Source organism: Salmo salar, chromosome 02 (genome assembly GCF_965601325.2).
Source record: "Salmo salar chromosome 02, fSalSal1, whole genome shotgun sequence".
Taxonomy (NCBI): Eukaryota; Metazoa; Chordata; class Actinopteri; order Salmoniformes; family Salmonidae; genus Salmo; species Salmo salar.
The window spans coordinates 41,644,039-41,671,917 of record NC_138292.1 but is presented as its reverse complement, the minus strand read 5'-3'; the positions used below and the strand labels follow the sequence as shown (position 1 = coordinate 41,671,917).

General features: G+C 43.3%; 1 protein-coding gene across 3 annotated transcripts; it reads left to right on the top strand.

Annotated features, from left to right (window-relative positions):
• LOC106583140 (protein eva-1 homolog B) lies at positions 1–27,415 on the top strand. Of its 3 annotated transcripts, none has more exons than XM_014167000.3 (4): positions 1–169; positions 22,912–23,050; positions 25,722–25,821; positions 26,060–27,415. In XM_014167000.3, the coding sequence occupies exons 3-4, from the start codon at positions 25,755–25,757 to the stop codon at positions 26,488–26,490; spliced, it is 498 nt and encodes a 165-aa protein (XP_014022475.1). In that variant the 5' UTR covers positions 1–169; positions 22,912–23,050; positions 25,722–25,754; the 3' UTR covers positions 26,491–27,415. The 3 variants fall into 3 exon arrangements, with proteins under 3 accessions (XP_014022475.1, XP_014022471.1, XP_014022480.1); XM_014166996.3 differs by lacking the exon at positions 1–169 and adding an exon at positions 11,636–11,966; XM_014167005.3 differs by lacking the exon at positions 1–169 and adding an exon at positions 14,217–14,479.
• The last annotated feature ends 464 nt before the right edge of the window (positions 27,416–27,879 follow it).

Here is a 27,879-nt window from a genome sequence, read left to right as displayed (position 1 = left end):
GCTGGGTAACACCATAGTGTCCCTGATATTCCACGATATGGTCAGTTAACAAGGGGTTAAAACTGGCTGTAATAGAGGAATTCAGGATTCTGTGAGGCTTCTCACTTTGGAGTAGAGGCAGGGGAAAGGAGTACGGAGCTGGCTGTCATCACTTCTCTAGTATCACAAGGTAAGCAATGGCTCAGCAGGGAGTGGAGAGGTAGAGAGTGGTGTGTGTGTGTGTGTGTGTGTGTGTGTGTGTGTGTGTGTGTGTGTGTGTGTGTGTGTGTGTGTGTGTGTGTGTGTGTGTGTGTGTGTGTGTGTGTGTACACATGTGTGCATGTTCTTTGTGGGTTCTGCGTGTGTTTGTTTGTGTGCGTGTTAGCCGGCGTGTGTGTGCATAGGAGTAGTTGATGTAGGGGGAAGTAGAGCTCCCTGATCACAAAACGTACAGAACGTGGAGCCACTGCCATGGAATCCCATGTGTGTCATAAAGTGTCTCCTGGCTAATGCCTCCAGTTGGTTTTACGAGGGGCCAAAAGACAAAGATGTGTTTTTATGTACCGGGTGGTGGGTGTAGGTGTGGGCTCTACCTGCAGGGAAAACTGGACCAATAATCCGGTAGATTTGTCAAGGGAGCCGTCTTTAGCTAATGAATGGTTGCGAGGTGCCAAGGCATTTTGTTGTGTCTTGGCATGCTATCTTCATCTTGGCATGTCTGACATGTAAATTGGAAAAGGAACATGCTTTTTCCTTTCTCCTCCCTCCATTCCTTCCATCTTGCTCACTTTTTAAGATTTCTTTCATTTCAGTGTCAGTCGAGGTAAGCAATCACAGCTCAAGCCGAGGCTGAGCAACATGTGTTTGGAGTTGGAAAATATTTAATCCGTTTCTGATTTAAAACAAAGTATGCTAATTCCCTTTGGGAGCTCTCCCATGATATTCATTTCCAGTGTACTGCACTTCTACAGATGACTATTACAGTGGTGTGAGGTGTTTTTTTCCAATGGATTTAACTGTCTCACTTTTGTCTGGGCTTTTCAATGGCCATTGAAGCTAGTGGCTGTGTTGAATAATCGATACCTTGTTTATTACAGTCTATGCTCCTCATCTTGAAGCTAACTACTAGCTAGCATAACAGCTAACCATGTCAATCTTAATGCCCCGTTATGTTCACAGTTATGTGTAACAAGTGCATACATGTGGGATAAGGGTCATTTTGCTAAGCATATGTAGCCTATATTATTTATGTATAAGGTTGGCAACAGTGTTTGCCAGGCGTTTTCTGTCTTTGTGTGAATGTGTCTGTAAAGCAGCCCAGACCTTCATCACCAGTGTTCCCCAGTACCATTCACACATCCACCCACACAATACAAAGCATCAACAAAGGAGTTTAAAGGAAATCTTTTGGATCGTGTGGGCGCACCCTCATTCCCTTCTCTCAAACACTGTTCTATGAGGATTAATCTGAGCTAGAGGCTATACTTTCAGAGTCTTTGTTCTTCCAAAACCTGCTTAACATTTATAGTCAACCTGGACTCAGGGGTAGACGTAACATAGTAAACGTCTGTCTCCCTCTATTTTATGATAAGTTACATTTCTTATGGTATGTATTAATTTGTGGATGTCCATCCATTTCATATGATATGTTACGAATAACAATTAATATGATATGTTATGAATTGCAACCCTAGAGGGCTAGGTGGCTCAAGCAGAAGAGTGAATTATAAATTGGACCTCTGTCCATGTCTTGAGGACGTCGGGAAATTCCTTCAAAACCATCCACTAGGGGCAACAGCAAGGGAGAACGACTGCCCCCTCCCGTTGAAGCCCCAGTAGTCCAAGGCCGACCGCAGTATTGCAGGCATTAGCAGAAAACAAGATCCCAATTATACTGAATTAATCATTTTTCAACTTCATGGTCAATCTTAATGGGAAAAAATCTATAAAATCGAAGGCAATCATGGTACCAATAATGTATGTCCTTGAACCGATTATTTTAAAATAGCACACAGAAGAAGTTATGAGGATAATTTAGTTGCTAATCGCAACCTACAGTACCCTGGTCGGCCTTCAACTTGAGTTACTTAACTTTTTTAGGATAGGGGGCAGCATTCGGAATTTTGGATGAAAAGCGTGCCCAAAGTAAACTGCCTGCTACTCAGGCCCAGAAGCTAGGATATGCATATAATTGGTACATTTGGATAGAAAACACTCTAAAGTTTCTAAAACTGTTACAATTATGTCTGTGAGTATAACAGAACTTATTTGACAGGCGAAACCCCGAGGACAAATCATCCAGGATTTTTGTTTTTTTGTTGAGGTGACAGTGTTTCCAATGCGGTTTCTATGTGGATCTAGATTTCTAAGGCACTTTCTTGCAATTCCTATCGCTTCCACTGGATGTCAACAGTCTTTAGAAATTGGTTGATGTTTTTCTTTTGAGTAATGAAGAAGTATGGCTGTTCAGAACGAGGGTCGAGTCTAGTGTACTGTTCGCTCCACTTTGTTTTCGTCCGGTATTGAACACAGTTCCCGTCTGAAATTTTATTGATTATTTATGTTAAAAAATACCTGAAATTGTATTAGGAAAGTTGTTTGAAATGTTTGGATCAAGATTACAGGTAACTTATTAGATATTTTGTAGTCATGTTGCGCGAGTTGGAACCAGTGTTTTTTTTTTATCAAACGCACCAAATAAATGGACATTTTGGAGATATAAAGACGGAATTTATCGAACAAAAGGACCATTTATGATGTTTATGGGACATATTCGAGTGCCAACAGAAGAAGATCTTCAAAGGTAAGGCATGAATTATATCGTTATTTCGGATATATATATATATATATATATATATATATATATACAGTCATTGAGCAACAGTGAGCGCGATTACCATCAAGTATCAAATCAAACTGTATTTGTCATATGCACGTGTTTAGCAGATGTTATTGCGGGTATAGCAAAGTGCTTGTGTTTCTAGCTCCAACAGTGCAGTAATATCTAACAAGTAATATCTAACAATTTCACAAAAATACACACAAATCTAAAGTAAAGAAATGGAATTAAGAATATATAAATATTTGGGCGAGCAGTGTCAGAGTGGCATAGACTAAGATACAGTAGAATATGATAGAATACAGTATATACATATGAGATGAGAAATGCAAAATATGTAAACATTATTAAAGTAAATAGTGTCCCTTGACTAAAGTGGCCAGTGATTTCAAGTCTATATAGGGCAGCAGCCTCGAATGTGCTAGTGATGGCTATTTAATAGTCTGATGGCCTTGAAATAGAAGCTGTTTTTCAGTCCCTCGGTCCCCGCTTTGATGCACCTGTACTGACCGCGCCTTCTGAATGAAAGCGGGGTGAACAGGCAGTGGCTTGGGTGGTTGTTGTCCTTGATTTTATTTTTGGCCTTCCCGTGACACCGGGTGCTTTAGGTGTCGTGGCAGGCAGGTAGTTTTCACCCGGTGAATGCGTTGTGCAGACCGCACCACCCTCTGGAGAGCCCTGCGGTTGTGGGTGGTGCAGTTGCCATGCCAGGCGGTGATAGAGCCTGACAGGATGCTCTCAATTGTGCATCTGTAAAAGTTTGTGAGGGTTTTAGGTGCCAAGCCAAATTTCTTCAACCTCCTGAGGTTGAAGAGGTACTGTTGCGCCTTCTTCACCACACTGTCTGTGTGGGTGGACCATTTCAGTGTGTCAGTGATGTGTACGCCTAGGAACTTGAAGCTTTCCACCTTCTCCACTGCGGACCCATCGATGTGGATAGGGGGGTGCTCCCTCTGCTTTTTCCTGAAGTCCATTATCAGCTCCTTTGTTTTGTTGATGTTGGGTGAGAGGTTATTTTCCTGGCACCACACTCCCAGGGCCCTCACCACCTCCCTGTAGGCTGTCTCGTCATTGTTGGTTGTCAGGCCTACTACTGTTGTGTCGTCTGCAAACTTGATTAGAGGTTGACCGATTATGATTTTTCAACGCCGATACCGATACAGGTTATTGGAGGACCAAAAAAAAAGCCGGTACCGATTAATCGGACGATTTTGTTTTTATTTATTTGAAATAATGACAATTACAACAATACTGAATGAACACTTATTTTAACTTAATATAATACATCAATAAAATCAATTTAGCCTCAAATAAATAATGAAACATTTTCAATTTGGTTTAAATAATGCAAAAACAAAGTGTTGGAGAAGAAAGTAAAAGTGCAATATGTAAAAAAGCTAACATTTAAGTTCCTTGCTCAGAACATGAGAACATATGAAAGCTGGTGGTTCCTTTTAACATGAGTCTTCAATATTCCCAGGTAAAAAGTTTTAGGTTGTAGTTATTATAGGAATTATAGGACTATTTCTCTCTATACGATTTGTATTTCATATACCTTTGACTATTGGATGTTCTTATAGGCACTTTAGTATTGCCAGTGTAACAGTATAGCTTCCGTTTCTCTCCTCGCTCCTACCTGGGCTCGAACCAGGAACACATCGACAACAGCCACCCTAGAAGCAGCGTTACCCATGCAGAGCAAGGGGAACAACTACTCCAAGTCTCAGAGCGAGTGACGTTTGAAACGCTATTAGCACGCACCCCGCTAACTAGCTAGCCATTTCACATCGGTTACACCAGCCTAATCTCGGGAGTTGATAGGCTTGAAGTCATAAACGGCACAATGCTTGAAGCATTGCGAAGAGCTGCTGGCAAACGCACAAAAGTGCTGTTTGAATGAATGCTTACGAGCCTGCTGGTGCCTACCATTGCTCAGTCAGACTGCTCTATCAAATCATAGACTTAATTGTAACATAATAACACAGAGAAATACGAGCCTTTGGTCATTAAAATGGTTGAATCCGGAAACTATCATTTTGAAAACAAAACGTTTATTCTTTCAGTGAAATACGGAACCGTTCCATTTTTAATCTAACGGATGGCATCCTTAAGTCTAAATATTCCTGTTACATTGTACAACCTTCAATGTTATGTCATAATTATGTACAATTCTGGCAAATTAATTACGGCCTTTGTTAGGAATAAATGGATTTCACACAGTTCGCAATGAGCCAGGCGGCCCAAACTGCTGCATATACCCTGACTGCTTGCACGGAACGCAAGAGAAGTGACACAATTTCCCTAGTTATAAGAAATTCATGTTAGCAGGCAATATTAACTAAATATGCAGGTTTAAAAATATATACTTGTGTATTGATTTTAAAGAAAGGCATTGATGTTTATGGTTAGGTACATTGGTGCAACGACAGTGCTTTTTTCGCAAATGCGCTTGTTAAATCATCACCCATTTGTCGAAGTAGGCTGTGATTCAATGAGAAATTAACAGGCACCGCATTGATTATATGCAACACAGGACACGCTAGATAAACTAGTAATATCATCAACCATGTGTAGTTAACTAGTGATTATGTTAAGATTGATTGTTTTTTAAAAGATAAGTTTAATGCTAGCTAGCAACTTACCTTGGCTTCTTGCTGCCCTCGTGTAAAAGGTAGTCAGCCTGCCACGCAGGCTCCTCATGGAGTGCAATGTAAGGCAGGTGGTTAGAGCATTGGACTAGTAACTGGAAGGTTGCAAAAACGAGTCCCCGAGCTGACAAGGTAAAAATCTGTCGTTCTGCCCCTGAACAAGGCAGTTAACCCACCGTTCCTAGGCCATCATTGAAAATAAGAATGTGTTCTTATTAACTGACTTGCCTAGTTAAATAAATAAAATAAAAAAAATAACAAATTTAAAAATCAGCAAATCGGTGTCCAAAAATACCAATTACCGATTGTTATGAAAACTTGAAATTGGCCCTAATTAATCGGCCATTCCGATTAACCGGTCAACCTCTAAACTTGATGATTGATTTGGAGGTGTTCGTGGCCATGCAGTCATGAGTGAACAGGGACTACAGGAGGGGGCTGAGCATTCCTCCTTGTGGGGCCCCAGTGTTGAGGATCAGCGAAGTGGAGGTGTTATTTCCTACCTTCACCACCTGGGGGCGGCCCGTCAGAGAGTCCAGGACCCAGTTGTACAGGGCGGGGTTCAGACCCAGGGCCTTGAGCTTAATGATGAGCTTGGAGGGTACTATGGTGTTGAATGGTGAGCTATAGTCAATGAACAGCATTCTTACATACAGTAGGTAATCCTCTTGTCCAGATGGGATAGGGGGGTGTGCAGTGTGATGGCAATTGCATCGTCTGTGGATCTATTGGGGCGGTAAGCAAATTGAAGTGGGTCTAGGGTGTCAGGTAAGGTAGAGGGGATATGATCCTTAACTCTTAAAGCACTTCATGATGACAGAAGTGAGTGCTATGGGGCGATACTCATTTAGTTCAGTTACCTTTGCTTTCTTGGGTACAGGAACAATGTTGGACATCTTAAAGCATGTGGGGACAGCAGACTGAGATAGGGAGAGATTGAATATGTCCGTAAACACAGTGAAGTTCTTTGAGAACCGTCATGGTATCGGCTTGAGGGGGAATATACACGGCTGTGATTATAACCAAAGATAAAATTCCTGGGAGGTAATACGGTCACATTTGTTTGTGAGGTATTCTAGGTCGGGTGAACAAAAGGACTTGAGTTCCTGTATTTATTCATAATCAACCCATTAGTAGTTATGTATGAAACATACACCCCCGCCCTTCTTCTTCCCAGAGAGAAATGTATTTCTGACTGCGCGATGAACTGAGAACCCAACTGGCTGTACGGACTCAAACAGTATATCCCAAGAGAGCCATGTTTCCGTAAAGAAGAGTATGTTACAATCCCTGATGTCTCTCTGGAAATAAATCCTCGCCTTGAGCTCGTCAACTTTATTATCCAGAGACTGAACATTAGCGAGTAATATACTCGGAAGCGGTGGATGGTGTGTGCGCCTCCTGAGTTGGACTAGACGTCCACTTTGAGTACCTCTCCTCCGACTCTCCTTTGGACAGTGTTTTGGGTCAGCCTCTGGAATTAGTTCAATTGCCCTAGGGGGTACAAACAAAGGATCCGATTCAGGAAAGTCGTATTCCTTGTGGTAATGCTGGTAAAGCTGGTGAGTTACTGCCGCTTGGATATCCAAAAGTTATTCCCGGCTGTATGTAATAACACAAAACATGTCTGGACTAATAATGCAAGAAATAGCATATACAAAAAATGAATACTGCAAAGTTTCCTAAGAGCTAGACGCACGGCAGCCCTATCTGTCGGCGCCAAGTATGCTTGGTTTTTGCTAAGATGTTGTGGACAGGGGTGGCGGATGGGTGTAATCCCATAACTCTGCATCAGAAAGTTGTGTGTTTGGTCCCAGTGGTGGACATTTGTTTTTAGTCTTTTGTTTCGAACCCTATCCCAAACCTTAACCCTTAACCCTTAACCCTTACCTTAACCATTCTGAATGAGTGCCAAAACTTCATGTTTTAACCATATCCAAAACCTTAACCCTTAAAGGAGAAATTTACCCAAAATAGAGAAACTGTGATTCCATACATTGAAACTAGTTCAGTGGAGTTTGCCCTCTCCTCCTCTCCCCATCTCTCTCCCTGTAGCGCTGTACTGAAACAGCAGCAAAAACGGGACATGTGACATTGCTGGATGCTGGCTTTGCTCTGATCCATTGCCAGTGATTTCATGATTCTGATATCCACGAACTGTGGACAAATTCATCGTTTTTTTTAAAGCGTTCTAGGGAGTTTTTCCTAGCCACTGTTTGATTGATTGATTCAAGTTTTTGGGAGGGGAGATGGAGCTTGTGCAAAAGTTGATGGAGTTAGGCATATCGCAGGTAAAGTCAGTTACACAAAGTGGAAACAGAGATGGCAGCAAGAGCAAGCTGGTGTTCGGTCCCTGGCTGCACTTTATACAGGAAATCAAGGGAAGAAGGTACCAAATTTCACAGTTTTCCAATAAAATATGTAAATACCCCTGCAGCCAATCTTGCATCGCTGTGTGTGTGTAGCACTTCAGCAACAATGCATATGATTGAGATATGTCATCTGAAATTATGGAGAAAGAAAACCGAAGGATACTAAAAGATACAACCATTGCTACTGTATTTACATGGACTGGATCTGGCGCAGTGCCAAAATGCAAATGTGCTCTACAGGTTAGCATATGTGCCCTGTGTATTTCTGACGGGGGGTGAGAGACAATAGACATTGTGTCACCTTACATTGCAGAATAGAGTATCCTAAAACCATTGTGATAAATAAACATAGGCTATATTGTGTTTTGGGCTAACGTGAAAACATAAACCCACTAATGGTCCCGCTCATAGAGATTTACGATAAGCAATCATTCAATGAAGTAAAGTTTAGCTACTTATTCATTAAATAACTGTCCATTTTGCCCAGCTGGAACAGGGTTGCGTCACCAATTCATTTTTGGAATACGGACAATTGTTTCCAAGACACCAGAGTTTATGTGAGCAGCAAAATCCCTGTGGTCGCAAAAGCAACCTTACCGCTCCTCATCATCATTACGTTCCTCTATTTCTGTAGGAATTGTCATCACGTATTCAAATTCTCTGCAGCGGAAACATTCCTCATTCGTGCCATTGGAGCACAATTGCCACAACTGCACCACCAGTCTGTGTTGATCCTGGGGATGGGTTAGGGCTTTGGTCCAGCTACTGCTGCGGCTTTGGTGGCTAGAGCGGCAGCGACCATCTGAAGCTCAATTCGCCTCAACTCTTCATCCGAACACTCAGGCTCATATAAATAGGACTCAACAACATCACCGGTGCCCCTCCAGTAGCGAGTATTTTGTCACCAGACATACAGTATTTTGTAGGTTGTGGTTTACTTTGTATAATTAGGGCTAGGGGGCAGTATTGACACGGCTGGATAAAAAAACATACCCGATTTAATCTGGTTACCACTCCTACCCAGTAACTAGAATATGCATATACTTATTACATATGGATAGAAAACACCCTAAATTTTCTAAAACTGTTTGAATGGTGTCTGTGAGTATAACAGAACTCATTTGGCAGGCAAAACCCTGAGACATTTTCTGACAGGAAGTGGATACCTGATGTGTTGTATTGCCTTTAAACCTATCCCATTGAAAAACACAGGGGCTGAGGAATATTTTGGCACTTCCTATTGCTTCCACTAGATGTCACCAGCCTTTACAAAGTGTTTTGAGTCTTCTGGAGGGAGATCTGACCGAACAAGAGCCATGGAACGATGATGTCCCATTAGACACCTGTTCATGTTGGGTACCCTCGTTCCAATACGTTATAAAAGAGTATGCATTCGTCCACCTTGAATATTATTCATGTTCTGGTTAAAAAAGGCCCTAATGATTTATGCTATACAACGTTTGACATGTTTGAACGAACGTAAATATATTTTTTCCCCTCGTTCATGACGAGAAGTCCGGCTGGCTTAGATCATGTGCTAACAAGACGGAGATTTTTGGACATAAATGATGAGCTTTTTTGAACAAAACTACATTCGTTATGGACCTGTGATACCTGGAAGTGACATCTGATGAAGAGAATCAAAGGTAATGGATTATTTACATAGTATTTTCGATTTTAGATCTCCCCAACATGACGTCTAGTCTGTATCGCAACGCGTATTTTTCTGGGCACAGTGCTCAGATTATTGCAAAGTGTGATTTCCCAGTAAGGTTATTTTTAAATCTGGCAAGTTGATTGCGTTCAAGAGATGTAAATCTATAATTCTTTAAATGACAATATAATATTTTACCAATGTTTTCTAATTTTAATTATTTAATTTGTGGTGCTGACTTGACTGCCGGTTATTGGAGGGAAACGATTTCCTCAACATCAATGCCATAGTAAAACGCTGTTTTTGGATATAAATATGAACTTGATAGAACTAAAAATGCATGCATTGTCTAACATAATGTCCTAGGAGTGTCATCTGATGGAGATTGTAAAAGGTTAGTGCATCATTTTAGCTGGTTTTATGGTTTTGGTGACCCTGTCTTTGAATTGACAAAACATTACACACAACTCTTGTAAATGTACTGTCCTAACATACTCTAAATTTATGCTTTCGCCGTAAAACCTTTTTGAAATCGTAAAACGTGGTTAGATTAAGGAGATGTTTATCTTTCAAAGGGTGTAAAATAGTTGTATGTTTGAAAAATTTGAATTTTGACATTTATTTGGATTCAAATTTGCCGCTCTTGAAATGCACCTGCTGTTGATGGAGTGCACCACGGGTGGCACGCTAGCGTCCCACCTAGCCCATAGAGGATAATTAATGTGTAACACTGTCAGTATTTGTAGGTTGTGGTTTACTTTGTATAATTAATGTGTAACACACAAAAAAACATGCATCTGTGAATAAGGGCATAACGTGCCGTTTCTACGAGGCAGGGATTCCCCTGAGAGCGCACATGCGCAGTTGTTACCCATCTCCACTCCACAATGAAGTCCAATTGAACTGAATCCATCTCCAGAGCATCAAAAGAGCTTGTGTCCCATCATGGGTTGTTAAGTTCTGCTCTCTAGTGAGCGTGGGTTAATGAGTAAAATATGTGGACAGGAACCAAGCCTGCATTCCAAATGGCACCCTAATCCTTTTATAGTGCACTACTTTTGACCAGGGCCCATAGTGCACTACATTGGGACGTATCCCAATACCATGTTTCTTTCTCTTTCCACCTCAGCAACAGGGTGTATCACAATAACAGCTTTGCGCCAACATTGACCCCATTGAGAAATAAGGAAACTTGATGAAGAACTTTTTAATGCAGCTTTTCAATATTGATTTCACAGCACTTTGTAGAGAAGTCTTCCCCTCCCTTGATTCCCATGGAGACCCGGTCCATGTTGATGGGAAATACTGTATCTCAGTGCCCACCCACTCCGTCTGGCTTTAATTAAATCTGGTCAAGGCTTTGCTTGGTGGCCCAGTGTATTTACTGCTCATTCTCTTAAATTGGTTGGGGGTTTGCTCCCTGCTAGTAAGTCTGGGTTACAAAACAAGACGACTGTGTGCTGTCTGTAATGTAGGACTTATGTCCATGTCATGCTGTCATGGCCAAGTGCTAAGCCTGAAAAGTAGGCTTTTTGTTTTTCAAAAGTGTTCAAAAGAGTATGGATACTTACATGGCTTTGTCGTTTTGTGTTATTTTGTTATTCAACAAGGATAGTTACTAGATAGGTATCTCATATTATGCAGTCAAACCTCTTCAATCTTCCTTGTCTTCTCTATAATGGATTTTAAAATCATATTGATAGCCATATGTTTCTGAGTGTGGCTCACAACTGTTAGCAATTAGCTTTCAGTGAGGGTGTTGTCATACTATTCAGATTACATGTTTAGTCCTACCCCCCAAATGTTCCACTTTCCCATTCATCTTTATATCTAAGAGGCTTAAGCTGCAATACAGTACAGTTTTGTTTCCTATATACAGTTATTTTTAATGGCTCCAAAGGTAAACAACAATCCTTCATTGTCGTGCCTCGTGTTTTGTTTTTGTTTGTGTTTGCTGTCATTCTGTACTCGGTGTGGAAAATCAATTTGTCGAGGGGTTGTGCTTTTCCTGCTCATCATCTTAACAGAGGGGACGAGGGGGAATAACTCCCCTCCCCATACTCCCTTCCTCCCTCCCTCTTTCCTTCCTCCCTCCCTCTTTCCCAAACCCTGCTCATTTTTGGCAGTTCCTCGTTCCTCCTTTTTTTCTCTCTCTCCTAGAGGGATTGTATGACAGCTATTTCTGCTGCTGGCAGAGAGAGTGGAGACTGTGAGGGAGAGGGAAAGTCTGTTATTCAGAGGAAGTTACCACATCTTCCCTATAGGCTTCTCTACACGTTCCTGGACTGGAGAACAGCAGTAGTCACATACAGGGAATCGGCAAGATTGACAAAGTCAGGATTGCTTGTTGTGTTGATTTTCCCAACCTGAAGGCGCGAAGTGGACTGTTTTGACTGAGGCTAGCATTGAGCCTTACCTTATCTTGACAGGAATTAACTTTCCTAAGAGGACACCTTGACAGCACTACTTACTTGGTAAGTGTGACAACCCCAGTCTGTGTATGTATAATAACATATGAACCTCAACGAGGTATTTATATCACTGTATTTACAATGTAAAGGCTGTAACTTTTTGCGTTTCCCTTAAAACCCATAAGAGTCTAAGCCGGGGGAGGAGGTTCTACTAAGCTATATGGAATTTTTTTAAAGACGTTCATAACAAGGTTCATTTTGCTATTTGATTTATAATTTTAAGACCTCTTGAAGTATCCCCCAAAAAGATGTAAAAATAAATAAATATAAAAAATTATATTGGGCCGTCCTGCCCATATAAACGCGTTGAATAACAGATTCACTACATGGAACAACAGATAGGCCCCCAAAAATATCAAAAGGAAGTTTGTTCTGAAATGTCTCTCCTTGTGAGGACCGACACCATACAGGAGAAGTAGGTACGGGGAGTCAAACATTTATTCAGGAACGGACATAGAACACGACAGGAACAGCGTCAGCACACGGGAAAACAAGGACATATGACAAACAATCCCGAAGCAGGGAACAGAGCTAGGAAACAGACAGATATAGGGAAGGAAATTACACAAGTAATTGAGTCCACATGAGTCCAATGAGCGCTGATGAACGTGACGGGGAAAGGCAGGTGTGCGTACTGAAGGTGACTTGAGTGCGTAATGTTGGGGAGTCTGGCGCCCTCGAGCGCCAGAGGGAGGAAGAGCGGGAGCAGGCGTGACAGTACCCCCCCCAGGGGCGCCACCCGGCGTCCCACCTGGGTGAACCGGCCGAGACATAGGCGCTGGGCAAGCCGGCTGGGGAAGGGGGAGGAAGAGCGGGAGCAGGCGTAACACTCCTATATCTGAGAGATATAAGAAAGATCAGGAAACATTTGTAAATGATTTTTTACATGTATTTAACCCCTTATTTTTAGCACAAAACAGTCTTTATATATATAAATACTTCCATACATTTTTTCAACTGGTATCATATTAGTGTGTAGCCCAAACTGTTAGGACTCTACAGACAGAAGTTGGCAGATTGGCTGTACCGACTTCAGACAAGTTCCAAGACGCTTATTGGAGTCGTAAAGCAAAAAGGAGAAAACCATCGGGTTTGTGAAAGTCTCATCTTTCCATAGAGGGGTCATAATAGTTTGGGAAGACTGATTTTCGTGACGTCTCATGGTATGACAAACACAGCTCTAGCTCTTTCACCTTTCACCGCAAATGTGGAAGTGCGACATAGGCAGATGCTGATATCTCTATCTTAAACTGATTGATTTTTATGGGGGTGCGACGTGTGGTGTGTGTCTAGGTACAGTGAGGTGTCAATGAATGCCTGCTGTTTCATGTTTTGCAGTTTATGTTCCTTCAGAACTCTGCAAAGCAGTACTCTTGCGGTTGCACGACTTTGCGAACACTTTAAAAACACTTTAAAACTCTAATGATGACTAGAGGTTCCCTTTCAGTCAGTACACTATAGGTTCCAGCGCTGTGTGTTGTACCTTGTTTCCTTCCTTCAGTAGCTATATTCATATCTTTACATGATTCAAGCTCATTTATAGGGGGTTATACTGTTCTTGTTGGAGTGTCCTCAAGAGAAGCAATGCTCACCTTTGAGCGTCTCAACAAGAGCTACAGTATGAAGTGTGTGTGGTTACAACACGTATCTGATGTATCAGTGCCAGAGAGCAGGGCTGATGCAGCTAGCCGCACAGTGGCTAACCTTGCGGTGATAAATGACTGCACTTTCGCCACAATAAATAGAAAACATCCTGTATTGTGGTGAGGGCCGCATCAACAGCGTAATACGATCAGGGGGAGCCGAGGTTAGAGCGTCACGCTTCGCTAATGTGCAGCCCACCGTTTCGTGTGTGTGTGCATACGTGTGTGTGTGTGGGGGGGAATAATGGTTTTGTCTCACACACATACACATGCGCACACCGTCTCCACTGGAGTGCTGTGGTCCTCTTATCAGTAGGAGATAGCCATTCTCAGAGGTCCCCTCTAATTAGCATATCTAAGTGGGCAGGCTGTTTGCTGTGCCTCCCTGTGTCAATCTGATAAAGTGACAGATAACAGAGGATAAGTGTGAATGCCTATAACCCTCAGGCGTGTTCTGGGCCAGTTGACTTGTATCTGACCTCTCCCAGCCTTGTTCCCCTCCATCCTCTTGTTCTCCTCTATCTCACTGCCCCATGTTTTATTACTGGTGGTTTTGCCTTATCTGTGGCCTCTAAGGAGTCATAAGTCAATCTTTGACTTGAAACGCTTGTCTAAACTCTAAACCGTTTGCCTGGCCCTCTACTGCACAGGAGACAACAGTGTTTCAGAGTGCTTTCACGGACACACATAGCCCAGGATCAAGATGAGTGATGTATTTTATGAGCGGTGTATTTTATGAGTGGTGTATTTGCTCTATTACCACTACCATCCTGTAATGATGCCTTGGTATCACTATTTAAGCCATTGCCTTGGTCTTGCTATTCTCTCCTAGCAGACACTGATAGAGTAACTCACGTCTGACAATTTCTTAGGGTGAGTGAAACATTACTCTCCCATTTGTGTTGGTATAATGATTGGATTGTCGTGTAACTTGAGAGAGAATTTGAGAAATGCCTTCTAAATGAAGTGGGGCATACAGTATATTATATTTTGTAGACCACCAGCCATTAGATGTCATAAACAGGTTTTGAAGGAGACGCAGAAGCTATGAACTGCCTCATCTAATCAGATGTAAAGCCAACAAGACTGTATTCGATTCAGATTCGCCATTGACAAATAATAGGTTGATGAGTGATTTATCTCTGAAGCTGTGTTTAGCAAGACTCCTACTAAAACCACTGCTGTCTCATAAAGGCTCAATTCTTTCTAGTGACGGCTTCTCCCTGGTCTCCTTAGACTTAGGGGGATGTTTGACGTGCTAAATCCACTAGGGTTTGCCTTAAGCCTCTCTCTCACTCTCTCTCTTTCTCTGTACACACATGTGAATGTCCAAGAACATAAATAAGCCCTGGATTTAAGGTTGAATTTGTTTAAACTTTACATGGGAATCTGGGGGAAGAGAGAAACCATATGGTGAAGAAGGAATAAAAAAACAAGATGACAGGGTTAAGCATACAGAAACTGGTACAGTGACATTTGTAAAGTATCTCTAGTTATTTACACATTAAATAAGAGACACTGGACACAGAAGCTTAATCTTATAATTGAATCCTAGTTTAAGGTCGGTTATCAAATATTCATGGTCTACACCAACTGGTCTGTCCAGCTCCGACAAAACTGTACCCTGACGAACTAAAGAATTCATACCATACAGACTAAAAATGACACCACGGGTCACTTTCCCAGAAGACTAGGCTTCATTTATGTCTACATGTTTGTGGACAGGACAGTTAACTCTGCCCAGCCACCCATGGAAAGGGTTAACACGTTTTGTGTCATAGGGTAATCACAAGTCCTGTGTAATGAATACAGTGTGTGGTTGTGGTCGGATGTTTCATGCTGGCCCAGATCGATCAGAGATCACAACTCCATTTTTGGAGCTTGAGGCTGGGGATCACCTGGGGTGCATGCGAGGGGGCAAAAATTAACACACATATGGTGGTATGCACAGACAGACACTCTCACGCTCCGTCTCACACACACACACACACATTCCTGTGCACAAACACACAAACTCATTAAGTTCCAATTCTGAGCGTCAATGTCCTGGGCTCTGTATGTACAGTACTGGATAGAGATGGAACACGTATGATAAAGTCGATATGAAGATAGAGCATGTGTTTCCTCTTCTGGATTTCCATATGAGAGCAGCGCTTTGTCTCTGTCAAGCATCAAACCCCTCAACCCCACATCTGGCCACTATTAACCCCCACCCCCATGGGCCCGTATCTCCATTACCCCCCATACCCCCACCAGCCCAATCCTCATGGGGTAAAGAGATTGCTCTCTAGATCATTTCTTATGTCACTAAAATACCTGCTTCGGTTTGTCACAGATGGCAGTTACATACGCACTGCAAAGCATAGAGGCTTCTCTGCTGAACCAAGTTGGAGTGGAGTTGAAGTTGGCACTCTCCATTTAAATGAAATCATGGCCTCACGTGGAGAAGTATGACATAAAGAAACTAAAACAAGCTCCTTATTGAGTACCTGCCCTGTGAATTAGATCAGAATGTTTAGTAATGCCTTGACTGAGAAGAAAGTTCTGGTCCTTGAAACTACAGTGTTAAAAAGCTGTTGTTAATTGAGTCTAAAGTCAAAATCAAACCTGGCTGGCTGTCAGCAAGGCAGTAAGTGGCAAAAGTGTGTAATGGAGAATGATGTGTAACTCAAATATGTCCACCCACTGTGCACAAATGTCGGTACAACATCTAGTTTTGAATTATATTTAATTGGGTTGTCAATGAGTGTGAATTGAAAATGAAATCAAAACAATCTTTGAGCCATATAAGTGCATTTTGGTTAAAAGTTTGGTGAAAAAATACCACAAAAAAGGTCTCCCAGTTTGTGCCAAGTGGGCAGTTTAAAATGTCTCACTTAAAGCCCCCAGAAAGTTAATCCAAGGCTACTGTTTGGAAACCACCTTCACTGGGTGGCAATCCTGCTCGCTGTTCAGAGGAGAAACGAAAAGGCAGATTTTCTAAGTTTGAGTTTCAGCTCTGTGGAGCTCCCCATACTCTCAGCAGGCAGCCATCTTTGGGGTCAGCTCTACCTTGTGCTCAGTGTCACTGAGCCTGATGGCAAACACATGTCTGACTGGAATAATTCCCCCCACAGTACAAGCCCATGGCTAGGGCACGGTGCAATGGAAAACAGAACCAACACTTAGCGCAGCTTGATCCCCAAGATCCCATGTCAAGAGAAAACAAAAAAGGAAGACACTCTCTTTTCTCCAAAATGCCCCTTCAACCCTTCATGGCCGTCAAGAAAGACCAGCTGCGCTGGACAGAAAATGCCTTCACCAGAAGCATACCCTCTGAATGCTTTTGCAGGCACCAGCATGAACAGAGCCCTAGCTCTTAGGAAAAGTGTCAGTTTTTATCGGTTGGAACGTTACTGCATGCACCTCTGCCTGTCTGTCTCAGGGAGAGGGAAAGGGCTAGAAAGCTTACAGCTTCTGTCAAATTAATGTCAAAAGTAGATTTTTTTTGGTGCATTTTAGCTAACCCTAACTCTTTTCCTAACCTCTTCTCCTAACCTGCTGCGTAAGTTCTCCTAACCTCTCACGAAAAATTAAATATGACAAAAGCTGTATCCATCTAGTAAAAAGTTCAATCAGGCTTTTCTGGACTTGGATGCTGTCCTGCCTTGGTTGGTGGTCAGGTGATCTTGGTTGGCTGGGTTTAGGTATAGAGACTGCCTGGGAGACCATACACTGGCGTGATTGAGGCCACATGGTCAACTATTTTACTGAAAGCTGTTAAAATATTTACATTACATTTAAGTCATTTAGCAGACGCTCTTATCCAGAGCGACTTACAAATTGGTGCATTCACCTTATGATATCCAGTGGAACAACCACTTTACAATAGTGCATCTAAATCTTTTAAGGGGGGGGGGGGGATTAAAAGGATTACTTTATCCTATCCTAGGTATTCCTTAAAGAGGTGGGATTTCAGGTGTCTCCGGAAGGTGGTGATTGACTCCGCTGTCCTGGCGTTGTGAGGGAGCTTGTTCCACCATTGGGGTGCCAGAGCAGCGAACAGTTTTGACTGGGCTGAGCGGGAACTGTGCTTCCTCAGAGGTAGGGGGGCCAGCAGGCCAGAGGTGGATGAACGCAGTGCCCTTGTTTGGGTGTAGGGCCTGATCAGAGCCTGAAGGTATGGAGGTGCCGTTCCCTTCACAGCTCCGTAGGCAATCACCATGGTCTTGTAGCGGATGCGAGCTTCAACTGGAAGCCAGTGGAGAGAGCGGAGGAGCGGGGTGACGTGAGAGAACTTGGGAAGGTTGAACACCAGACGGGCTGCGGCGTTCTGGATGAGTTGTAGGGGTTTAATGGCACAGGCAGGGAGCCCAGCCAACAGCGAGTTGCAGTAATCCAGACGGGAGATGACAAGTGCCTGGATTAGGACCTGCGCCGCTTCCTGTGTGAGGCAGGGTCGTACTCTGCGAATGTTGTAGAGCATGAACCTACAGGATCGGGTCACCGCCTTGATGTTAGTGGAGAACGACAGGGTGTTGTCCAGGATCACGCCAAGGTTCTTAGCACTCTGGGAGGAGGACACAAGGGAGTTGTCAACCATGATGGCGAGATCATGGAACGGGCAGTCCTTCCCCGGGAGGAAGAGCAGCTCTGTCTTGCCGAGGTTCAGCTTGAGGTGGTGATCCGTCATCCACACTGATATGTCTGACAGACATGCAGAGATGCGATTCGCCGCCTGGTTATCAGAAGGGGGAAAGGAGAAGATTAATTGTGTGTCGTCTGCATAGCAATGATAGGAGAGACCATGTGAGGATATGACAGAGCCAAGTGACTTGGTGTATAGCGAGAATAGGAGAGGGCCTAGAACAGAGCCCTGGGGGACACCAGTGGTGAGAGCGCATGGTGCGGAGACAGATTCTCGCCACGCCACCTGGTAGGAGCGACCTGTCAGGTAGGACGCAATCCAAGCGTGGGCCGCGCCGGAGATGCCCAACCCGGAGAGGGTGGAGAGGAGGATCTGATGGTTCACAGTATCAAAGGCAGCAGATAGGTCTAGAAGGATGAGAGCAGAGGAGAGAGAGTTAGCTTTAGCAGTGCGGAGAGCCTCCGTGACACAGAGAAGAGCAGTCTCAGTTGAATGCCCAGTCTTGAAACCTGACTGATTAGGATCAAGAAGGTCATTCTGAGAGAGATAGCAGGAGAGCTGGCCAAGGACGGCACGTTCAAGAGTTTTGGAGAGAAAAGAAAGAAGGGATACTGGTCTGTAGTTGTTGACATCGGAGGGATCGAGTGTAGGTTTTTTCAGAAGGGGTGCAACTCTCGCTCTCTTGAAGACGGAAGGGACGTAGCCAGCAGTCAAGGATGAGTTGATGAGCGAGGTGAGGTAGGGGAGAAGGTCTACGGAAATGGTCTGGAGAAGAGAGGAGGGGATAGGGTCAAGTGGGCAGGTTGTTGGGCGGCCGGCCGTCACAAGACGCGAGATTTCATCTGGAGAGAGAGGGGAGAAAGAGGTCAAAGCACAAGGTAGGGCAGTGTGAGCAGGACCAGCGGTGTCGTTTGACTTAGCAAACGAGGATCGGATATCGTCAACCTTCTTTTCAAAATGGGAAATAGGAAAGGTATGGAAAAAAATATCCAGTAGATACTTTTGTGATACAACTTCAGTTTATGAGCATTCTAGGGAACAGCCATTAACATGCTTTTCTGCTACTTACAGAATCTCACATCATGGCTTTCTGAGAAAAATGGAAACTAAGTAAATCAAAGCACTAGCACTATCTCTACCGGCCGCTCAATTGCACATACAGTATTTATTCAAGTTGCAAAAGTCAAGTGGAATATATTGAGCTTAGAACTGCCTCCATGTGCTCAAAACAATTAATAAATTACTCCTCAGTGGTCCATTTGATCCCATGGATCATTAATCCCAGACATATTTTCTCTCTCAGTAGCTGAAACAAAAATCTAAGAAACAAGGAACTGTTTAATTAACATTGTCAGTGGCAAAGTTGATGAATGCTATAAAATGGTCCTCATTTTACACTCAAACTCAAAGTGACACCAGTTACAGTATGTCTCTGATCTCCCATGCCAGAGCTGTTGGACTAGGCTATATATGTGCATAAAAACAACTAAATGTGATTAAATTCAAATCTGGCCTTTTTCAACTCACTGAAGACCTATGCCAGGCAAACCACAGAAATACCATCCATTGTGCCAGGGAACTATTGTGGCTGCACATAAATTCAATGTATCGAAAATATCCCTTTCGCTCTGTGGTTCTCAAAGTGTGTCATTATGGTGAGGAAACAGGCGTACTCGCTCCTTTGTGGGATCAGTTTTTTGTCATGTATTTTCTCATTGTAATTCAATTATGGCTACACTCCCTGGATAAATTCCTACTCAGGGGCTGTTCATGTGATTTCTCAGACCTGACAGAGGAGTACTATGGTTAGATACTTTATGAATGGTTTATAGTGTACAAAAGGGCTTCTGTTTGGTAATAGGAGCGAAAACTCTTGCTTCTGAGGTTGGTCCCTGTCACTATGTGGCTCGTCAATAATTTAGGAAGTATCTAGTGAGACGGCATAATCAGCTTCTCCCCACAAGACAATAACAGCGTGATTAGCTTAGGCAGTCAGACAAAGCTTAGACAATCAGACAATGTTATCCTTCACTTTAAAGGCCAACTTTAAAACTATCATGTTGACTTCATGGGTAGTCAGTCATTGTATCCATACCTCCATCTATGAATTTGAGTTGTTTACATTTCTTTGACCCAGGTTTATAACAAACCAAGTGGTGGGGCTTCCATTTTGTTGTTTGTCAAATTTAAGGAGTGGGAGATGAGGGTGTTTGTCTGGACTGGGTTCCGGACTGACAGTACAACCAGATGTATGGGAGGAAACTTGGTAGGAAAGGAAAAGCTATTGTGCTCTTCTCCAAGTTGATAAGAACAAAAATATCACACAACGTAACGGACAGGATTTTCCTTAATTTGGTTCCTCTTTCCTCCCAACTAAAGTAAACAACTGTTAGTCAGAAATAGAGAATGAACTCTTCCCAGGCCTCACAACACCACATGTTGTTTACCTTGGCGTCAGTCTCAGCACTATTTGTGCTTAGGCCTTACAGTTATTTGAGACTTGGATGAACTTTTCATTGTTTTTGTATCTTGACGTGGTGTCAAGATACACTTTTCTTATACACTTAATAAGTACAAACTGATTGGCTTCAATGTGAACTCATTGGTTCACTGATGATGCCCACCATGTGACTAAGGACATAGGAAGTGGATTATGTGTTCAAATTGTTTGACCTGAGGTTATGAGGTCAGTTAGGAATGAATGACAGGCATTATCTGGTCACATGCAAGGTGATGTAATCTATGAGTGAGACCATGAAAGTGGAAGCCTTCTCACGTAACATTAGCTTGAAGTGTGCCTCCATTTATTTCCAAAAAAAGGTTCTAGTACCATAAAGGGTATTTGGCATGTCGGTGTAGGAGAACCCAGTTTGGTTTCATATAGAATTCTACAACCACTAAGAACCCTTTGAGAACCTGTTTGTGACAACATTTTTGTAGTGGCATAATGATCCAGTCAGCATTTAAACTTCTTTAGAGGCTCTTGAGGGGAGTAATATGCCAGAACATTTTCAGCACACATTCAAGGTCCCTAAAACTGCAGAAATACCGAAACATATGTAAACAGTGTTTTTCTCTCCAGCAATCAAGGGACATGGCAACATCTGCTATTGAATAGAAAATTAATTCACTTGGAGAACATGACTGAAAGTTAAGTCATGGGATAGTGCGTTGAGGGAGGTCGAGAGCACGTCTGTTCATCATTTCTTCCTCCCGGTAAAACAAAAGCACAACAAAACAACAGGCCCAGGTTAATTATTGTTTAGATTGGCTTCAAATGAGTCTCCGGTTGTCTTTAACCACCGTTCTCAGATGCCTGAGCTCTGATGAATTACGTTCTGGTGCATTCCACTCTGAGAAAAGAGCAGTTAGGCCCAGTTAGCAGTCCAATCATTAGCCATGACCTTGGCGAACTGGTGAAGTCACTCAGATCTTACACTTTATTACCCTTGAGACCAAAGCATTATATTGCATTGGAAAGCTCTTTAGACAGTATCCTATGTGGATACTGGCTGCTTTGCCTAGACGAAGAATCGTTTCAAATAGCTAAGCAAGGATTAGGCCTAGGTGACCTGGTCCGAGATCTGTTTTTTTGTTTGGCAATTACGACGACTGTAGTTGGCTATACATACAACACATACAGGGTGGATCCCACTTCTGTGGTCCAAAACAAAAGGCTGACCGTATGACTCGGTGGCCTGCAGTGCAGAGATGCTGCCAAAACATTTTTTTAAAAGAAGAGATGCTGCTATGGCGACTGCTCCCTGTGTCCTTGCTAGCCCCGAACACTCTCTCGGCCCAGCATTAGTGTACATAGGGCAAAAGTCAGCAAGATCCAAATCTGCACTGGAAAGCAAAGAGGCCCTGCTAAACCAACTCAAGCTGGCACTGGGCTTTTTCCTCTCAACACAAAAAAGGGTTTGCGAAAAATCAAAGCGCAGCATTTTTTCATGGTCCTCTTTCCCCACCTGAAATGTAAAGAGCTGCTCATATTCTGTGAGACATACTGTGGCTGTCGGGTTTACAGGCTAGGAGTTCTACTTCTTGGAGACAAAGTGCTCTGAGGATATCACAGTGGTTTGATGTGTCAGAGATGGGATGAGACTTGAGTTTCTATGTTAAACTATTCCAGGAAATCATCAGCCTGTGACTGTATCAGAGATATTTTATGTACTTTTATTTATGCCTTGTAAGTAGCTTTGACTTCAAACATATCAGTGCTTAGGAGTACACACAAAAAACCTAGAGAGAATTCACTCTTTGTCATGTTTGATTACAAACACCATAGGACAAACCTCCCCCCCCCCCTCCCCCACCAAATGTCTCTGTCTCCCTGCGCATAATTTATTGTTGTGTAGTCTTCATACATGTGCAGTGTTTCGGTGTTTAATATATTTTCTGACATGCCTTTTCATCATGGTTGTACATGCCTTTTGGACATATGCACATGTAAACTGTATTTATACAGTATGCACTGTATATGTATGCGTTTACGTATATCAAATATGAACTTTTGTGCTACTGAAAGCTAAGCCTGCATTTTGTCTGCTGCCGGACTGTGTATCCCTCGGCAACAGCAAAAGGCCAGTCATTGTTTGCATTGCAAACGCCTCAGTGAGTTTGGATCTGATGTAGGCTGACGGCTGTGTGAGTGTCTGTGTGTTTTCTCTTGTCTCAGGGCGGCCAAATGAACTGTTCGGCCTGAGGAGTGAAGGGCATGGCATAGATCCAGAGAGAGAGACTCAATCATTCAGCAAACCTCTCCACTTCCACCATGAGCTGGGACTGAAGAGTTACCTCTACAGCTTCATTTTATGGTAAGGTTAATGTTACAATACAAAAGTGTACATCTGTCTGTACTTCTTATTGCCTATCTTTATATCTTATAGCAACAGAAAGAGTTTTGTGCTTTTTTAAAAAGAGTCAGTCATGTGCTATGAACAGCTGCAATACATATGGTTGACCCATGTTTTTGTTGCATTTTTGTATCAACAAATGAGCGTGATAACAACAGCATAATATCCTTGAGATTCACATTAGCGTAGAAACCATAGACTGAAGAGATCACCCAACAATGTTGAGGTGACATAGAACAAAAACCGGTGGACTGTGCCATTTTTTGATGTCAATGATCTGTAGGCCATGTGCTATGACTTAGCTTGTTGTGATCAATTCCACGGGTTAGTACTCTATGTGACTGTGCTAGAGTCAGCCATCTTTTCATACTTGAACAACATGTTTGTTCCCCTAGGAGCCATAACACAGAACACATGTAGAATGAAAGGGATCGGAGGCTAATGCTAACGTGCTAACACATCAAAAGATTCAGGGATACTCGTATTAGCTGGGCCCCTGTGTCGCTATCTATCGCGTCTTGGTTTTCCTGTGCCATGTGCTTACCATGTACCATGTGAAGATGTCATCAAGGCGGGTCGGGGGGGGAGAACAATAGTGGAGCGGATGAGAAAAGGGCACAGTCAGCAGGAAAGGGCTATGACAAGGGTTGAGGGTGAAGAGAGGGGGTTGCACAGGAAATGCGGGAGAGACCCAGTAGGAGCCACATGACCCTGTGGATAGAGTGTTGCATATGGGAGAATCCACCCAGCCTCTCACTTTGATTGGAAACAGGTTCTCTCTCTCTTTCACTCTTGCTCTCTCAAAAGCACAGGGGTAGCATAGGGGCTCGCTGTTATAACCTAGCCTATGTAATTGACCACATAGGTAAAGAAGCAGGACCAGGCGTAGTACTTTTGTTGCGTGGCGAGGCGTGGCGCCCCAAGGTTCTCTGTGAGGGAAACTTGAGACTTCCTGGGGAGCCTGAGGCGAGGGAGTAATGACCGGGCCAGCGAGGGCCTGCAGGAACACAATGGAGCCAAACAGAGCGACAGGAAACGCTGAGGAAAAGACTCAGACGACCAGAAAGCGTCACCAGGGATAAGCCTAGTGGCCAAAACTTAAACCAATCAAATTACTTGCCTAAGCTTAATCATTCACATTTGGTTCTGCTCTCCAGGCAGAGCTGCCTTCAGAACAAGATTAAGAAAGGAAAACCCAGTGACTCTGTTTCAGTCAGGGACAGTAAAAGTGTGACTAAAATAGATATTTAAACAACAGCAACAACACAGGTCCTCCAGGTCTTCACCCATTTGTGTCAGTCAGGGAAATTAAAAAGGGTGAACAACCCAGGTACTGTAAAAACAACGCAGAGGTCCTTGGGCCGTGCCCCTATTGATCCGGAAGGCTCGTTGGAGGAAGTGCTGTTCATTGGCTTCTGAGGAGAGAGTTGACCCCTGGCCCCTCACTGTAGCTGCCTGGCCCAGCTCACAGGGAGAACCATGTGCCAAATATGTCATGATCCCAGTTTGCGCTGTTGGTATTTGAGGATGAAACAGTGGAGCTTTTGTTTGCCACAGCTGGACCAGTAGGCCTTGTCCTCACCCACCCAAAGACATGTGTGACCGACCGGCTCGATTCGGTCTTATGTAGCAAAATTTGAAATTGTGTTTTTTACATTGGATAAAAGTAGACTCGGAGCTAGAAAATGGTATATCAAACACTACAGTTGATGAAGAATGTGAAAGTAATTCTGCTTTGAAAGTTGATCAACTTGTAACCCCAATTTTGAGAAAATGTCACTTGAATGTTACTATGGAGAAATGCTGTGGTCAGTGTGTTTGGCGCGATAGCAAACGAGAAAACATCTAGTGTGGCACTAGAGGCATTCGTAAAACACTTTAACTACATTGTAAAGGGGAGGGGAATTATGGGGGTTTGTGGTAGCAGAAGTGTTTCGGTAGGGTGCATGAGGGTAGCTGTGGGGAGCATGAGGGTAGCTGTGGGGTGCATGAGGGTAACATGAGGGTAGCTGTGGGGTGCATGAGGGTAGCTGTGGGGTGCATGAGGGTAACATGAGGGTAGCTGTGGGGTGCATGAGGGTAACATGAGGGTAGCTGTGGGGTGCATGAGGGTAGCATGAGGGTAGCTGTGGGGTGCATGAGGGTAACATGAGGGTAGCTGTGGGGTGCATGAGGGTAGCATGAGGGTAGCTGTGGGGTGCATGAGGGTAACATGAGGGTAGCTGTGGGGTGCATAAGGGTAACATGAGGGTAGCTGTGAGGTGCATGAGGGTAGCTGTGGGGTGCATGAGGGTAGCATGAGGGTAGCTGTGGGGAGCATGAGGTTAGCATGAGGGTAGCTGTGGGGAGCATGAGGTTAGCATGAAGGTAGCTGTGGGTGCATGAGGGTAGCATGAGGGTAGCTGTTGTAGCATGAGGGGAGCTGTGGGGTACATGAGGGTAGCATGTGTCTTTTGGCCAAACCTCATTGTGTCAGTTTGTTTGAGGGTGTGTGGAAGTTTCTGTGATACATGGTGGGAATAACGGAATTCATGCATACATTAATGCAGATAGTACTTGGCGTTGCATGCATGGCATAGTAGTTGAGATCGCAAGGAATTCTGATGCAGTGTGTTGTGTTTATTTGTATTAGGTGTAAGAAAGGGCTACTGGACATATCGTCAGCATGGATGAAAAGAGGAAAGAGATGGACCTCCTGAGCAACAGCATAGCTGCCTACGCACACATCAAAGGTCAGTCAGTCAATCAATCAATCAATCAATCAATCAATCAATCAATCAATCAATCACTTTAACAACAGCAGTTGTCGCATTGCTTTTAAAGTACCACAAAATGAATCAATGAAACAAAATCGCCAATGTGCCAGTCATAACAATATTGATTTAGGCTACTAGCACAATTACTTTTTTACATATTGTGGTGTTTTGTGATCCTAGGTGAATTTACCAATGATCTTTTTCTGTCCTGTAGAGAACCCGGAGAGCTTTGGGCTGTACTTTGTGATCGGGGTTTGTTTCGGCCTGGTCCTCACCCTCTGCCTCCTGGTCATCCGGATCTCCTGCAAGCCCCGCACCAACATCCCGGCCTCCACGCCCGAGAAGAAACACTTAAAGGACTTCAGTGAGGACGAATGTGATGAAGATAGCGAGGATGAGGAAGAGGAGGGTGACGTCGAAGCACCCGCCCCCCTGCCCACCACAGAGATTCCCATTGGCATCCACCACAACCACAGCCAATCGGACGGGACACTGAGCGTTAACGTGTTCACGTCGGCCGAGGAGCTGGAGCGGGCGCAGCGATTGGAGGAGAGGGAGCGAATCATACGGGAGATCTGGAGGAATGGGCAGCCTGATATCCTGGGTTCAGGAACAGGCACTATAGGTCGGGTGCACTACTACTAACGCCCAGTACTACAGGACCACTGAATGGACATACTATATAGAACTATGATGCTATGGAATCAGGGGGTACACTGTGGTCCACACCCGCCAAAGACAGACTTAGATTCAGACCTCTGGGTGGGTCAGTGCCCCTGAGGGAGATCTTATGTTTCCCATCAGGGGTGTTACTCATGCTGTTGCATACAGGCAGGTCACAGATGGCGCGCTACTTCGATCTGGTGTGTATTCAGTGATGTGAAATGTTCTGAACGTTGAGAGGTCACTTCCTTTTGTGTGCTATGGGGCCATGTTTCCCTCAACACATTGGTGAGTTTACAGCGGGACAGCTCCGAGGAACTGTTAGTCATTATGTTAGGAAATTATCCTCAATGCTTTAGAGTGGTCTTGGAACCTTCTGTGAGGAAATAGCGTCGCCTAAGTAAGAAAATAGAAATAGAGTCGGTGGGACCATTTTTCACCTGATGTCAAGTCATTTTGGATTTGGACTGCTCAGTTTGCTCAATTTAAAGACACAGTTTTAGGCTGTTGTCAGAACCAATTACACTTGGGGAAATTAAATAATTAAAGTGTTAAACTCAAAAGGCCTTGTGGTCGTTTCTGTTACACATGTCTTTTAGACAAACAATGCTCTTCCTTAAAATATCCCTGGGCTATGTATTTTGAATATACTGTACAATATAAAGATAGTCTAGGGGTGAAATGTAACAACTGAAAGACCTCAGTTGAGCCATTTAATTACAATGGATTGTAAGGTCACTCATTGTTAATCTTAATCATTTGCTACCATGTGTGCCTTGAAATGTTAAATAGATAAGTTTAAGATATTGTATTATAAAAATCATGTTTGCTAAATGTTTTGGCAAAACCCAGTGTTAACAAAATAAAGTCTTATTTTATTGTATGAAATAAATCACAGGAAAAAGGATATTTGATTGCCAACCGAATCATGTTGAACGTTGATGAATAACAGTCTGCGTATGTATCTTTGGTATGATCATTATCCAGTTTGGTTCTCTTGGGCTTTAGCTGTACAGGTTATTAACCAAATAAAGACCTGGCCCTACAACAAAATATCATTATCAGTGTACCAACTGTGCACAGACATCAATTCAACATCTATTCCACATTGGTTCAACGTAGTTTCATTGAAATTACGTTGAACCAATTGTCACGAACGTTTAAAGGAGCGGACCAAGGCGCAGCGTGAGTTGAGTTCCACATACTTTATTCTATAGTGAAACTACCAAAACAATAAACAAACATAAAACGAATGTGAAAGCCCTAGTGCTAAACACACTAACAAATAATATCCCACAAAGCAGGTGGAAACAGGGAAACCTTAAGTATGATCGCCAATTAGAGACAACGAACATCAGCTGCCTCTAATTG